The sequence below is a fragment of the Suricata suricatta genome, chromosome 2, assembly GCF_006229205.1.
Source record: "Suricata suricatta isolate VVHF042 chromosome 2, meerkat_22Aug2017_6uvM2_HiC, whole genome shotgun sequence".
Classification (NCBI taxonomy): domain Eukaryota; kingdom Metazoa; phylum Chordata; class Mammalia; order Carnivora; family Herpestidae; genus Suricata; species Suricata suricatta.
The window spans coordinates 140210041-140225191 of NC_043701.1; the positions used below are offsets into that span (position 1 = coordinate 140210041).

At 57.5% G+C, this 15151-nt stretch overlaps 1 protein-coding gene across 2 annotated transcripts in view; it reads right to left on the reverse strand.

The window, feature by feature from the left end:
- Positions 1–5079: 5079 nt before the first annotated feature.
- Positions 5080–15151, reverse strand: part of ZCCHC24 (zinc finger CCHC-type containing 24) — a 62619-nt gene continuing 52547 nt past the window's right edge. The window contains exon 4 of one of the 2 annotated variants that reach the window (XM_029932027.1): positions 5080–9263. In XM_029932027.1, the coding sequence (XP_029787887.1) occupies positions 9150–9263 (114 nt within the window). In that variant the 3' untranslated portion in view covers positions 5080–9149. The remainder of the gene's footprint in view (positions 9264–15151) is intronic. The other variant, XM_029932028.1, reaches the window with a different exon arrangement.

Sequence of the window (15151 nt, forward strand, 5' to 3'; positions counted from 1 at the left end):
AAGCAAGAAATGGGCTCCTCAGCTGCCACCTGGTCAGGGTGAAGGTTTCAGAACCCAGAGCTCAAGGGGCCGACGGGTAGGAGGCAGAGGGGAATTGGGGGGCGGTGCTTCCGAGGCAGCACAGACCCAGGGGACTGTCACCCCCTCTGTGAGCACTGAAGTCACTGACAGTTCTTGAGCATGCTCTCGATGTCAAGCACTTTGCCTCCTTCTGTCTTTCCATCGTTACCGGTGTCCCTCAGATCGATCACCGGCCATTATTCCCACCTTACAAGAGAGGAAGCCAGGGCTCAGAGGGGGAGGTCACTTGCTCAGGATGACAGCTGACGAGCAGGGAGGCTGCAGTCCAGCGGCCGGTCCGTCTGACCCGGCATCTCTGCCGGGATGAGGGTGGGAAGGCAGAGATGGAGGTCGAGGTAGTGCTACGGTCCCGGACGTGGACCCCAGATCGCCTCGTAGGCTGCCGGAGCTGTGCGTGGAGGGGCCGTGGAGACTGACCGTGACCTGGAGTAGGGCCAGAGGTGGGAATGGTGGCACGCGCAGAAGGCAGTGGAGGAGAAAGCTGCTCGGCTCCTGGGTTGGGTTACGTGAGGACAGGACAAAGTGCCCTTCCTGGACCAAGATGCAGGATGCAGGAAGGTACGCGGCCTGAGTGTGTGGCTCTGGGGAGGAGAAGGAAGGGCAGGCATGCAGGGACAGGAGGTGTGGATGCTGGGCTGGCTCGCCCTGGAGGTGGCGGAGGCAGGGGCAGGGCTCCCCCTCTCCCCAGCACCTGGGAATGCCCCCCAAACCTTTCAAGGACAGAGAGGTGGAGGGTGGGGTGGGGGCTCTGCACGGGCTGAGCCCGGGGATCTGACACGCACACGGGTCTGCAGTAACACCCAGGGCCCACACGAGATGGTTATTGACTCTGAGCTACTGCGGGCAGCCTGGCAGGCCAGGCGGGGCAGGTGTGAGGGGCCTAGGGAGGCCGGCCCGGATGTCTGGCTGGCTGGCTGGGGGGACGCACAGCTGCAGGAGGCACGCATCATCGCCCCGGGGGCAGATGTCTCTGGGAGGGGGTCCAGCGAGCGGACAAGTCATGATGATCTTGGACAAGTCACTCAGCCTCCCTGAACCTCCTGTAGGAGGTCATGCTAGATGCACCTCACAGGGCCTCTGCAAGGATCAGACATGATGGGGCATGTACATTACATTGTCCGGTGGCTGGCAACCAGAGGGCTCAGTGGATGTCAGCTGGATCTTACTCATTTATTCCACGTTTAACCCTGCCAGGTGCCAGGCCACACTGGCGCCGCAGATGTATAGAGAAAACCCTGGCTGCCCATCCAGAGGACCGTGGAGGGCACCGGGTGTGTGTGAGGATGCGTGTGGGAGCCACCCCCACCCCCACCCACACGTACGCTTCGCCTTGGCCCGGCTCCCCCTGCAGCTCCGCCGGGCCCAGGCGTGGAGAGCGCGGTACGTCAGGCCCCGGGCTCCTGCCTCCTCACCCGCGCCCTCCTCGCCCGCGCCCTCCTCGCCCCCTTGCCCAGCCCGTCCTCTGGATTATTTGAAAGCAGTGCGAGGGTGCTGTCTCACTTCGCCTATAAATCCTCCAGCACCCAAGGGACGAGGACAGCGTTTTCCTGTCCCTGATGCCATCATCGCACCTCACAGAACTCGGTCTCTCTCAACCTTTTGAGATGCGAGGACACGCTTTTGCTCACTGTGACAGGCGGAGGGCTGGGACTTGGCTTCTCTCACCTTCCAGCTCAGGGCGAGGGGCTTGCAGGGAAGGGACCCATCACCCATCTGGGCTGGGCTTCTTCCTCCCTCAAAGGGACCCGTGGGTAAGAGGGTCAGGGAGAGGGGCTGCCCTGGGGGCCTCCAGCGTGTAGACACTGCAGAAGCACCCTCTGTCCAGACAGCATGTCCCAGGGCTCCCCACTCCCACAGGATCCCCCAGGGCCCCAGCCATGCGTGTTGGTGGGTGGGCGTGAGTGCGAATGTGAATGCACACGTGTGTGGCGGACCGAGGTGAGCACAGGGCTTCTAGCGGCTCTGGATAAAGTGGATGTGTTTAGAGGGGCCTTTGTGCCCAAGGACAGACTGTTCTGGCTCTGGACAGAGTTCTAGTAACAACCAGATGCCTGACTCTAGAGGCGGCTGCCCACCCCCACCACCCCCAGCACATCGCGCCCCCTGGTCCCCACTGCTCCTGCCCCATCTCTCTCTCTCCCAGAGGCTGTGCGGGAGCCCAGCCGCAGCAGCACTGGCCCGGGAGCAGCCTGGGCTGGTATTTGGACACCTGACCCTGGGGTTCCCAGGCCACGGAGAGAGGTGTCTGAGAGCAGGCGGGGGCCTGACTCCCAGCTCATCCTGGGGCCCAGCCCCAGCTCAGGGCCCCAGACCCGGCCCCAGGCAAACCCACTGGGAGTGTGTCGTCAGAATCAGAAATAGCACAGAGTGTGGAGGTCAGAGGGCACAGCAGAGGACCCCACTTGTCAGTCTGGGCGTCACAGCGTCTCTCTACCTGCCATGCTGGCAATCATGTCCCCTGTCCTGGCTTCTGCTGTGACTGTGAGGAGCACAACGAGGCCACAGAGCCAGGCAAGACACGGGCCTGTGGCTGGAAGGCCTCCTAGCATGGGGGCCCAGCGGGAAGAGAAACGGCCATCACAGAGCGTGTCCACTCAGGCCTGCAAGCGCATCTTGATTGGCTCCAGCACACAGATAAGGACACAGGGACCCCACGTCACACATTCTGAGAAGAATTTCCAGGAGCCTTGTCTAGGTCACACAGCTGGGGGTGGCGGGGTCCAAGGGCTCTCGGTGGCTGCTGGTGCCAAGATGGGATGGGGGGGTGGTTGAGCCCACTGGCCTGGCCTCCTTCCCTGGGATCTGGAGCAGGCACCGAGGGGGCTCTGGGCACCAAAGCCCGGGTGCAGAGAGCTGCCTTGGGCTCAGCCCCAGACCTGCCTTGGGGGCTCGAACCCTGGCACCAGCACCTGACCTCAGGCAAGCCTTCCTCCCTGGGGGCCTCGACTTCACCCAGACAGAAATGTGGGGGGTGCGGGCATGGGGGAGAGCCGGGCCGTCCCCTCCTGTCCCCTGAGGTGGACTCTCTCTCCCTGGACCCTGGCAGCCGGCCGCCTCTGGATGTGGACATGAAGTCTAACCGGAAATCCTTCCTGTCCAGGGGAATTACTGGTTTCCACAGCTCCAGGAGATGTCGAAATGCAGGCTGCGTTTGCCTTGGGTTTGTTTTCTTTCCACGGAAAACAAAACAAAACAAAACACATGGGCGCAGGCCCCCTGACACACAGGGCAGGCACCCAAATGTTAACCTTGAAGCCTCAGCCCCAACACACAGTGGGAGCCCAGTGAGTGCGAGCTGAGTGAGCAGATGCGCCGGGGGCGGGGGGGGGGCGGTCCTGGGGGAGGCTCAGTTGCCCCCTCTGACTTCCTGTGTGATCTCTGTCAGGTGTTTCTGCCTGAGCCACAGACAGTGGGAGGGAGAGATCCATGTCCCCGGGGACCCCCCGGGGAGAAGCCATGTACTGGGCCTGGTGTTCACTGGGCCACCCCATCTGCACAGTCTCCCTGGGAAGCGGGGGCTCAGAGAGGCAGAGGAACTTCTCAGCTTTGCACAGCCGAGGGAGGCAGGGCTGCTGGGCACGGGCACACTCTGACAGACCAGGACTCTAGTCCCCGGGCCTGGACAGATCTGCACCGGAGAGGCCAGCACCTCCTGTTGCTGCTGGTGCGGGGTATGGGGGGGTGCCTACTGCCGAGGAGGCGGACACAGGTGAGAATTCTCTCCTCCTCCTGCCGTGGTGGGGTAGGGTCGCCTCTCCACTCACCTGCTTGTCTGCACTGACACCCACCTGCCAGTTGGAGCTGACTCTGGCCCCACCTGCCACCTCACCCACCTGAGGCGGGCACCTGGGGGTGAATGTGCCAAGAAGCAGGGAAAGGGCTTGGTGGCTCCAGGGACTCACGGTACACTCTAAATAGCACAGGGGGAGCACTCCCTGCTTCTGGAGTCAGGGATCTCTGCTCCTGCCTGTTCCCTGTCCCTCCCCCACTGTGGTCCCAGATCCCGAGGACCCACACTTTTTCTCTGCTCTGTCCCAGAGGCTGCAGTCTGGAGGCAAAGCCTCGCCCACAGATGCCTGGCTTGATCTATGTGTTATTTAAAATTTTCATAAATGAGTAGCCACATTTAAAATTGGAAAATTCCACATAGCCACCTGGGTTTCCAGCCCAAGTGGCGTATTCTCAGACGGCAGCAATGGGCTGGAACTGAGGATGGAGTGCAGTGCAGCGCGGCTGGAGAGCCTGTGCGCCGGCCTCCACACTCACATCCCACTGGCCCCACAGGACCACGAGGGACTGGCTGGCATTTCTTGGCCTTGTCCATTGGACTCATCTGGGGGCTTTAAAATCCTGAGGCCACAGGCCAACTTCTCAAGCATCTCTGGGACGGGACCATAGCTCCCATAGTGATTCTGGTGGATAGCAAAGGGTTCCCATGTGCAGGTGGCTTCCTAAGAGCCCTGACTTCCTGTCCGTGGCTCTCAGCAAGAACCCCACCTTGTGACAGCCCGACCTCATCCTGACCTTGCTCAGAAGAGAGACCCTCTGTTCCCTCTCCTGGGGACTTGCCAAGAGGCCCGGGATGCTTCAGATTTCTCATGGTGTGATGCCCAGTGTGTGAGTCCCGCATCCTGGTCTTGGCAAGAAGGCCTGGTGTGGTCACGGCCGTGGGGCCCGGGGCTGCTGCCTGCAAGGGAGATTCTCCTATATATGGTCACCCGGGAGTCCCATTACTGAGCTAACGTGTGACCTAATGTGCTGACAATCTCGCCCGGTCTGGGGCCCATCTCGGGGAGGGCCCTCCCTCTGGAGGGACCGTTCACTTTGAGGCAGAGGGACAGGAAGGAGGCAGATCGACAGCATGGAGTGCAGGGCAGTGACCAGACGACCCAGACCAACGACGGCAGAACAGCAGCACAAAAACCCCCCTACCCATCTGTGAAAACGTCCAGCTACCTGCCGATGCTCTGTGTCAACAAGGAAACCCACGAGCCTCTGTCGCTTTTAAAAGTTCTTTTAATACAGCATGAAAAGGCTATATTGCTATAGGCGAGCTGTATACAGATTTTCCAGGAATAAGGCACACAACGGAATGCCATCCCGAGGGCGGCCCTTCAGAGAGCCGGGAGCCTTCTCCACGCACCCTCCGAGCTGGGCCCACGGGTTCTGTTTGTCTCTTTAGCTGGACACACACATATTAACAGATACAGACACAGACAGGGTCACCACACGGGAGTGGACGAGGTCCAACAGTGAGGCTGGCGACAGACAGTGACAACTCCTTCTGCCACCAGCCCCTGGGGGACGGCTCAGCCACCTCCCTGAAGGCCGGAATGCCTCCCAAACTTCAGGGTTGGTTGTTGCACGGGGCTACAATGTAGTGAAGTTGGATTAAATATTATTTAGAGGAGATTCAAGTCTATTAGATGTGGGAGGGCAGGTGTAAGGGCTCCAGCCGGCAAATCCAAGTTCAAAGAGCAGGGGGCCCAGAGGCGTGGCTCAGATGGCAAAACTCCGAAGAGGGGCGCGGAGAAGTCCTCCTCCTGCTTCTTCGTCCCTGCTGGGCCCTGCTGACCCGAGCCCCCCATCGGGCCGAGGAGGCCATCTCTGGCGCTGGCCGACCATGGAGGGGCCGGTTAGTGATAATCCGCTGGCTCTGTAATACTGATATGCCCCTACTTCCCCCCGCCCGCTCCCTGCCCCTCCACAAAGTTAATAACCATAATAACAAGATAATAATAAGAAGGTGCAAGAGAATGGATTACAATGCTGTGTTCGTTATCCTCAGCTGAAGAGGCTCAAAGGGGTCACTATTCCCTTTTTGGCTAGGTATCTAATAATAGCTTCCCTTAAAAAAAAAAAGCAATACTTTCCAAAATACACATACGTATAAATACAGGACACGAAAATATTAATAAGTCTAAGCACTTGGATAATATGCTTGGCTACTTAATACTGATATTTTCATCCAAAGAAAACAACACAGAATAACAACAATATGGCTTAAAGAATTGCGAAGATTTTTTTTCCTCATCAGAATTATGTACCAACTTCATATAATATTCTACGTAGACAATATTTCCTTCTTAATGTAGGTCAGTTGCATACTTTTTACAGATCAAAGCGTAGTAAAAAAAAAATCAAACCCAAAACAAAATGAAACAAACAAAACCAACAACAGGAAAAAAGTTCTCACCATAAATATTTTCTTGCAGCTCACCCAGAAAGGTTTGCAAAATACTTCCAGAAATCTTCGTTTGATATTCTACCACCCTCCTGAAATCTCCAAAGTTTTGAAAATGCTTCTTTTTGTTTTTTTAATCTCAAAGATCAAACAATTATACTTTTTCTTTTTTCTTTTTCTTTTTCTTTTTCTTTTTTTTTTTTTAAAAAAAGGCCCCTCAAATATATACAGACAAAAATCGCTGTGAAGATTTTTCGGGAGAAGGTAACAAATTCAGTGTTGTGAGAAAAATTGGTAACCGGAAGAAATTTTAACATCTATGACTTTTCTTTTCAAAATACACACATAGTATTTTTCTTTAAAAAAAAAAAAAGAGGAATCGTGTCAAGTATAACTCAAAATAAATACAAATTCACAAGGAGAGCTATCGAATACTTCGTATGGGTTAAACACTGTTATCTCTCGGCTAGACCACTAGATCTGCTAACTGCCAGCGATTGTCCCTTTTGAACATACAAACCACACGCCTTCTTGTCTCCTGGGCTCCCAGGCCCTCTGAGCGCTCCATCCTCACAGTTCCCGGCCCGGACAGCAGTGCCTTCTGCCCCCACAGACAGCTCCCAATTCAGCCAGGGCCGCGCCGGAGCAGGGGGCACACAGAGAGGCTGCTTCGGGGCAGGAGGGCCCGGCCCCCACGCCAGCCAGGCCTGCACAGAAGGCAGGGGCAATGGCTGCCAGGTGGACAAGCCCACTGGAAAGGTCACTTGGGGGATGATATCCCATCTCCTACTGGCCCATGGCAGGCCTGTGGACTCCAGCAGTCCGGAGCCTGGGTTCTTTTTAGGGTCCCCCCACGGTTGCAGGACAGTCGGCAGGCTCCGCGAGCATCCTGGGGCCAAGATCCCCCCTCGGGGGCCAGGGTCCCGGTCCTCCCAGCGGAGTCAAGCGCACTGCCCACCACAGCGGACACTACCTTCAGCAGTGCGCTAGGATGACTGACAGTGACAGCTTCTCCATGGGGACAGAGGGCCTTGGGCCAGGATGACTCTCGCTCACCTTGACACCAGGGAGAGGACAGGACATAGCTGGGAGAGATCCCTCGGTGGCATTGCCAGTGGGAGGGGCGGGTGTTCACAGTCGGTTCCTGGGCATTCTGCCCCTGTGGGTGGCAGGGAGGCAGCTGCAGGGCTCAGGCTGGAGCTAACACACTCTTGGTGAGCGCTCAGAGGGCATGGCCCCCTGAAATCTACCCTGCAACCCCCCTCCTCCCCCCGCCTGGCTCCAAATACACTCACTCCATCTCTTCAACGTGCTCCCTGGACCCCTGGTTAACACTTCACTGTAACTCCTCAGTTGTACACAGCATTTTCATTTGAAAACAAAAGGCGATCGGCCCCCGTTAGGTGACCTTGAGCCATGGTAAACACTGAATTTCAGGCCCGTTTCATGGTCTGATTTTTTTTTTTCCCACAGAGGCATAATGTTGGGGCAAAATCAAGTGACCCAGTCTTGACAGCTGGCTCTCTCCCTCTCCCTGGGAGAAAGGAAGGATGATGGGACAATTAAGTTAGGACTTCTCAGGCGGGGGAGAGAAGAGAGGCAAGCATGGTCCCTCCCGCCAGCCAGGACAGCGGTCTGACCAACGTGACTTGCCCAGAGACCTCCCTGCTCCCTTAGGAGGTAGGAAGTCATTGTCCTCATTTTCTAAACGGGAGGTTCTGTAGCTTACGTCGGGGTTGCCCCGTGTGACAGGGGCTCCTTCTCCCTCATCTTTGCAGGGATGGGGGACATCAGGCAGGGCAGGGGTGACAGGAGGACTGGCGTCCCTCAATTCTGTCCTACGTGACTGATGGGTGGCGGTGTGCAGTTGGGACTTGGACGGCCCCTCCGAACAAGGCTCCATGTGAATCCCAGCGCTGAACCAGGCCTCTGGTCTCTGGAGTCACTCTGTCACTTAACTAGCAGGGAAACTGAGGGCCAGAGATGAGAAGTTCTTCCCAAGGCTACGTAGTGTGTCAGCAGCAGGGCCAGCATGTGAACCTAGGTCTCCAGGACACCAGGCCCGCGTCTGCCCTGCCAGAGTGCCTTCCCCCTGATCAGGGGGTGGCCCCTAGTGTTGGGGGGAGGTGACCGAAAAGGGTAGGGAATGGGCCTGACAAAATACAATCCCAAGTGGAAGACGTGCGGTGGGGGTGGGGGAGGCATTGTCTGCTGTGCCCCAGCTCACACGGTGGAACACTGTCCCTGACCTCTGGGCCTAGAGTATGCAATGCAAATGATGTCCAAGGCCTTCAGGTTTGGGGCTCATGGTGGGCAGGGGCAGAGATGCCCACTCCTAGCAGCGGCTAGAACGGGTATCAGCCTGCCAGGATTGCTGACGCAAACGGGACAGAAAAGTAGGGCTCTCTGAGGGTGGCTTTGCACTCAGGGCACACTGGAAGGTTCTGGGTAGAGAAGGAGGCCTGGCTAGTCCTGGAGAGACAGTCCCTGCAGGATTTGGGATTCACAGTAAATTTAGTGCACTTGTGGCCAATACAAGGCTGCTCAGCCCATAGGGAGTCTCAGAGGAAGGGGACCTGCAGGGGACGCCAAGGGCTTTATGGGGTCCTGTGTGCTGGCCTCTGCTCACCTTGCCCCTTCCATGCAGACCCCAGTCCCCCTGTACAGTCCCAGAGACCCGGCTTTCGGGGGGGGGGGCGGGGGAAGCTACGTCAGTAACACTGTCAACACATGCGAGACAAGAACTTAAGCCGCCCCCTCCGTGGGTCGGTAAGGCTGCGCGGACACCAGGTGGGACACCAGGTGGGGCACAAAGGGACACGGGAAGGGGCATGGTCTCTGGCTGGTGGGAAGGTAGCTGTGGGCGTGGCGGCTGGAGGCCGGCTCATTGCACGCGGCGGCAGTAGTAGCCCAGCACCTTGCACTTCTCGCACAGGTGCTGCGGGTGCTCTTTGCTCTGGTCGGACACGTCCAGGCCATCAGGCTTCTCCAGGGGTCTCTGCAGAGAGGAAGGGGGGAGTGGAGAGAAAGACAGAGACATAAAGGGAAGCAGGGGGAGTGAGACAGATGCAGAGAGAGACAGCACCAGACAGACAGACAGACAGATGGGAGGGGGGGCGGTGCCCAGAGGGCAAGCCCGTAGTCACAGAGATTGTTTGCCTAGGCGCTTGGACCATTCCTGCTCCCTCTTTCTCTCCTGTCCTGGTTCTCAAAAGCCAGGAAAGACTTGTTCCCCTGGAAAATGTATGGAGGTCATTAGGCACACCTCCTGAGGCAGACAGTTTCGTGGCTGGGCCGGCAAAGCCCCAGCCCAGAACCCCTACTTTGCATGGATCTGAAGGGACTCAAAGGAAGCAATGTCAGGGCCAGCTGGGATCCACCTGCTGAGGAGTGGGGGCAGGAACTGCATGCTGGTGTGAGGCCAGGGAGCCTCAGTGCCAGTGACCGTGACCAAGGGCGGCCCTGGAGGGAAGCTGAGGGTGAGCACTGCCTCCTGGGCAGACTGCGAACCTCTCAGAAGTAGTGCACTGGCTATACGCAATTCCTAGCCTACAGCTCACGCTCACAGCAGTCTGGGGAATGGAAGAGTCACAGGAGTCTAGAGGAGCCACAGGGACTGCGGACGGGCAGGGTTCTGATCCGAGGGTCATACCCATCTCTGCGCTTTCAAGCCTAAAGCCACACAGAGACAGCCTGCCACAAAGCACAGGAGCTTTGGCCTTGTCTCAAGGGGCTTTGAGATGACCGGTGTTCCTGGCCAGGGGAGAGGAGAAAGGGTTTGGCTTTGTGTCAGGCATGGGCTTGAACGGCCTACAAACTGTGTGACCTTGGACAAGCCACTGGGTCCCTCGATCCTCCGTCTCCCTGTCTGTAAAAGGGGACACTGATCACACTTTCCCACAGGGTTGTTGCTGCATCTCAGTGAGTAGAAAGAGCATGGCAGATAAAAGCGATTCATGTTGCTCGTTATGATTATTAACGGGAAGGGGGTACCACCAAGTAAAGGGTCACTGGAGCCATGATCCCAAGCTTGAAGGCCTCTCAAGGCCCCGTCACCTCCTCCCCCAGGCGTCTCACGAATACCGACAGCAGCCCATGGACAAGCCAGGGCCAAGGAGCTCCCTGCTGGCCAAGCTCCCTGGCTGAAAGAAGGTTTCCCTGACCTTGAGCTGGACCCTGGGTCCCTATCCCTCCACCTTGTCATCACAGCGACGCAGGGGCCACACTCTCTCTGCTTGACTCCCACAGGCCTGAGAGAGGTGGTCCTGAAGTCTCCCCTCCCCCAGATCAAACTCAGCCTGGTTTCCAGCTCTCCTCCCCAACTTTTCATGCTGGCCAGGGCCACTCCCTGAACCAGATGGGGCCAGAGACGCCAGAGTAGGCAAGCCTGACGCCACTCTTGCCCTCCACAGTTTACACTTCGCAGAGCACTGCCACATAAATCATGACAGCCTTGCTGGGAGGGGCCCATTACTATCCTCATATATTACAGATGAGGAAAGAGAGGCCCCAAGACATTAAGGGCTTGCCCAGGGGCCTGCAGCTTCACCTATCTGCCCAGGGCTGTTGGACAACAACTTTCTCCTCCAGAACCTCAACATACCCTCCTGTAACCTGGTTGGGAGGTTAATAACATACACTGTATGCATGATAGAGAGAGAAGTAGGTGTCTTAAAGCCCGTTATAACCATCAAGTCAAGCTCGGCCAGGCTTAGTAATTGCTATGTGACCTCCGGAAGTAATCTCTCTGTGCCTCAACTTTCTCTTCTATACAATGGGGCTAATAACAGTACCTACTTGTAAGGTGGTTGCGAAGAGTAAATCAGTTAATACATGCAAAGCTACCTGGCACATGAAAACAAAGTCTTGGCCAATATTAATACCACGTATCCTCGCTGCTATTACCAGTATTACGTAGGACTGGGGGCAGGCTGGGAGTGAGGGAACCAGCCAAGTCCCCATGGAAATGCCCCTGCAATATCCTCTCCTTCCCTCCTCCTTGGCCTTGACCCTGTCAGTGTCCCTTCCCCTTCCCTCCATGGGTCGGGCTCTGCTGAGAGGAGGAGCGCGGCGGGGGGTGGGATGGGGAGCCGCCAGGATGAGTCCCCTCCCTGGAAGGAAAACTTGCAGCTGCTGGGACAGATCATCCCAGGGCCGCCCCACCCCCAGCAGGGGGCAGAACCCTTCAGTGTTTTCTTCTCCTGGGGGGCAGGGGAGCTGCAGCTGGAGCCTGACGGGAACCAGATGTGGCAGGGGAGGGGGGGAGAGGGAAATGGAGGGTTCTCAGGGGATGGATGCCACACGGGTCAGAGCTCAGGGGGCAGAAGAAATAAAGCAGCCCCTCTCCGCCACGGGGGACTGGACAGTGACGGCTTCGAGTCTTCCTTTAAGCTCTTCAAAGGTCCCTGATTGCTGGGAAGTGGGGTGGGGGCACCCTCCTACCCACCCAGCCTGTAACCCCTCCAGAGGCAGAAGAGCCAGGTAAGCAATTGGTGGAGTCCGGGAGAGGAGACTGGGGATGCTAGGTGCTGGAAAACAGGGTCCTAGGCCCCCTTAACACTGCCTGGCTGAGGGGCTTCCTGCAGTCTCTCTGGGCCTCAGTCTCCCTGCTGCAGACAGTAGGGCTAAACGAGCAGGGGATGACTGACGGAGAGGGGAAGAGCAAAGCCAAGTGTGTCAGAGGCTCCTTCTGGGTTGGGTGCCCGTGCAGACCCTGAGCCTGAGTGTGGGGGTGCGCGGGAGGCCATGCTGAGACGGAGTGTTGCAGGATGCTCCAAAGCACAGCTGGCCTGGGGATGGTGGCACAAGCCACAAATGAGCCTCCTCATGGAGGGGCATGGCGAGGAACCCTGCCCTGCCCTGCCAGATGCTAGGGCGATACAGGGGGAGGGTCCGTGGAGGCTGGAGCCACTGCAGGGGGGCAAGCACCCTGACCTCAGGCCTGTGGGCAGGACCCTGCCTCTCCACTCAGGTTGCAGAGGGTACAAGCATTCTAAGGACTGAGCAAGCCTCCCAGACCCCCAGCACAGACCCAAGTCCGCCCCCACCCGCACACCTGAGCCCCCTTGAGGGCTCCCTTCCCCAGCCCGTCACCGTGACTTGGCCTCCCTGCTCCCCTTTCCCTCCGGCCCCAAACTTGATCCTTCTTCATGAATCCCAGCTTCTCCTCTGACCTTGGGTAAGTCACTTACACCTCTTGACTCCACTTCCCCCTCTGTAAAATGGAGGGATGGCAGTGCTGAGCTTGTGGGGGAGCTGAGAGGATGACAGGTATGAAGTACTCTTATAACTTCCCCATCCGTGCCCTCTCCCATCACCGAGAGCCGCCTGCAGCCTCCTCTGTCTCTCTCTCTCTCTCTCTCCCACCCCTGGGAGCACAGTGAACACTTTACGAGGCTAAGCTGAGACACAGACTGACACCCGCCTGGCCTCCGCCTGGGCCCCTGGCACTTCAACAGACTGTCTACACCCACAGGCTCAAGTTCAACCCCATTTCCCACCTGGGGACCTTGGAAGAGCACGGGGCTTTTCAGGGCCCTGCTTTTCCTCCCTGTGAAATACAATGAACACAACACCCAGTTTGAGGACAGAGTATATGTGAGGGGCATGCAGGGGCTCAGCACATGGCGCCCAGAGGATGATTCGGGCCGGAGTGTCCCTGAATGCCAGTTGCTAACCCAGTTGGATTGAATCCCGTCTCTGCAGGTGGAGAAGGGAAGCCTGGCAGCCCTGAACTTGGTCCTCCTTCAGCACCTGCACAGATCTGGCTCCGGAGTAGCCCTCAGCCAAGCGTGTCTATGAGAGAAGGAATGAAACCCTCTGAACAGCGCTGGCCACACCCAGGGGCCCCTGGGAGCGCGGAGTTCACCCCAAAAGGAAGTGTGAGCATAGTCACACATGGTGGGAAAGGTGTTTTGGACTCAGGTCTCCGACCTCAGGAATTGCCAGGAAATCAGGAACCAGGATGCTTTGTCTCCTTTAAGCTGCCTACTCCTGGCCCCGTTCCCCATATGTGGTCCCAAAACACTAAGCCCATCCACTGGGTCATCAGGCCTCTCCTGGCCCTCCTGGGCCTTGGTGCCCCCTCAGTGCCATTAGGATGTGGGCCAGGCCTCGCCCCTAAGGAAACCCCCATTGGCTGGACCACAATGGCCAGCTTTGAGTCTATTTGCCCCCCTGCCAAGGTGTGGTTGATGGGAACCACGGAAACCCCTGGGGGCAGAGGGGGATGGGTAGGGAAGGTCTGCAAACAGGCAATGGAAGCCAGCAGGAGGGTCATAAAATCACAAAATGTTTCCACCAGGAGAATCCTCTCAGACGGCTCACACGTGCTGCTAGCAGGATAAAGCCCACACTCCACACCATGGCCTCCGAGCCAGTCCCAGGTGGCCGGACCCCCCACCTCCAACCTCTGCTTCGCCCCTCAGCTCCCTCAGGGCTCTGTGCCTGACCCTGTCCTCCCCACTCCACACATGCTGTTCCTTCCCACTCAGCCACCCCCATACAACAGCCCATTGCTAGTCTCCGTCACCGCTCAGCCAACATCAGTGCCTGAGGGGAGCCTTCTCCAAGAACCTCAAAGCCCTTCTCCCTTCCTGGCCAGCCTCCTCCGCCCCTCTGCTCCTGCCAGCCTTCTTGGTGACTCGGCCCACATAGGAAGGACTGGCCCTAGCCCTGCTCCCCAGTGCCCCCACTCCATCGTCAAGGTGACCTTCTCTCCCTCTGCCCCCTTGGCCGCACTCTGGACTTGGTCTTCAGAAACCCGCTCTGTGTGCAGCTCCACCCGATCTGGACCCCGCCAATCCTCCCTTCCCACTGGGGCTCCTCTGGCCTTCCCTCCTGCCATCCAGCTGACATCCCAGGATCATATGTGAACACACGTCTCCAAATATGCCAGCTCTTCGGCCTTCCTCCCTCCGAATCACTGTCCCAGCAAACCTCTGTGCCCATCCACGGAGCACAGGGTCCCACGACCCTGCTGGAGCAAGTCACAGAACCAGGCTGGCAGCGCTGGTTATGACCTCACACCTCCCCAGGCCTGGGACGCAGCCAGATTTCTCTAGAAGTCCTATGCCTTCCTCCATCCTTTTCCAAGGCCCCCACATCCTTCCTCACTCTCATTTCTAGCTGAAAATCTCCTGTCCCATTTCACAGAGAAAACAGAAGCCTTGGAAGTGAGGCTCCTTTCCTCATGCCATCCGACCAGCCTTCCTGACCACCCCCACGTCCCTCCTGCCTGTGCCCGTGGCAAGGCATCGCCCTCTTGCCCTCTGCTTTCTTCTGGATCCTTCTCATGCAACATGCTCCAGGACTGCCCATCTCCGTAACACCCACCTCAATGCCACCTGCCCTGACCTTAGTTGCAGTTCAACAAGATATCCACGAAAAGTGGTGCCCCACGGAATCTGAGGACCACCTCCATGTGCCCAAATCTCAAGGGCACTTGGCCATGGCCATTATACCGACATCTCTGCACCAGTCACACTTGCCCACCTGAACGGCACACCCCCCAACCTCCAGGACTCCATGCTCCTCAGCCCTGCTCCTTGATGGATCCTTCCCTCCATCTGAGCACCCAGGGCTGGGATTCTGCAACACATGGGCTGGGGAATTCTGTCCCTACTTTGTCTACATTCTGCAGGAAACCTGATCCACTTTCTAAACACCTCTAAGTGGATGATACCCAAGTATGTAGGAGATGCTGTGATTCCTCATATGAGCATCAAAATAGCAAATCCAACTGCCTCCTTGACATCTGGACTTAGACTTTCAGGAACATCTCAAAGATAACATGTTATCAGAGAACTCTTGCTTTTTTTTTTTTAATGTTTTATTTATTTTTGATACAGAGAGAGACAGAGCATGAGAGGGGGAGAGGCAGAGAGA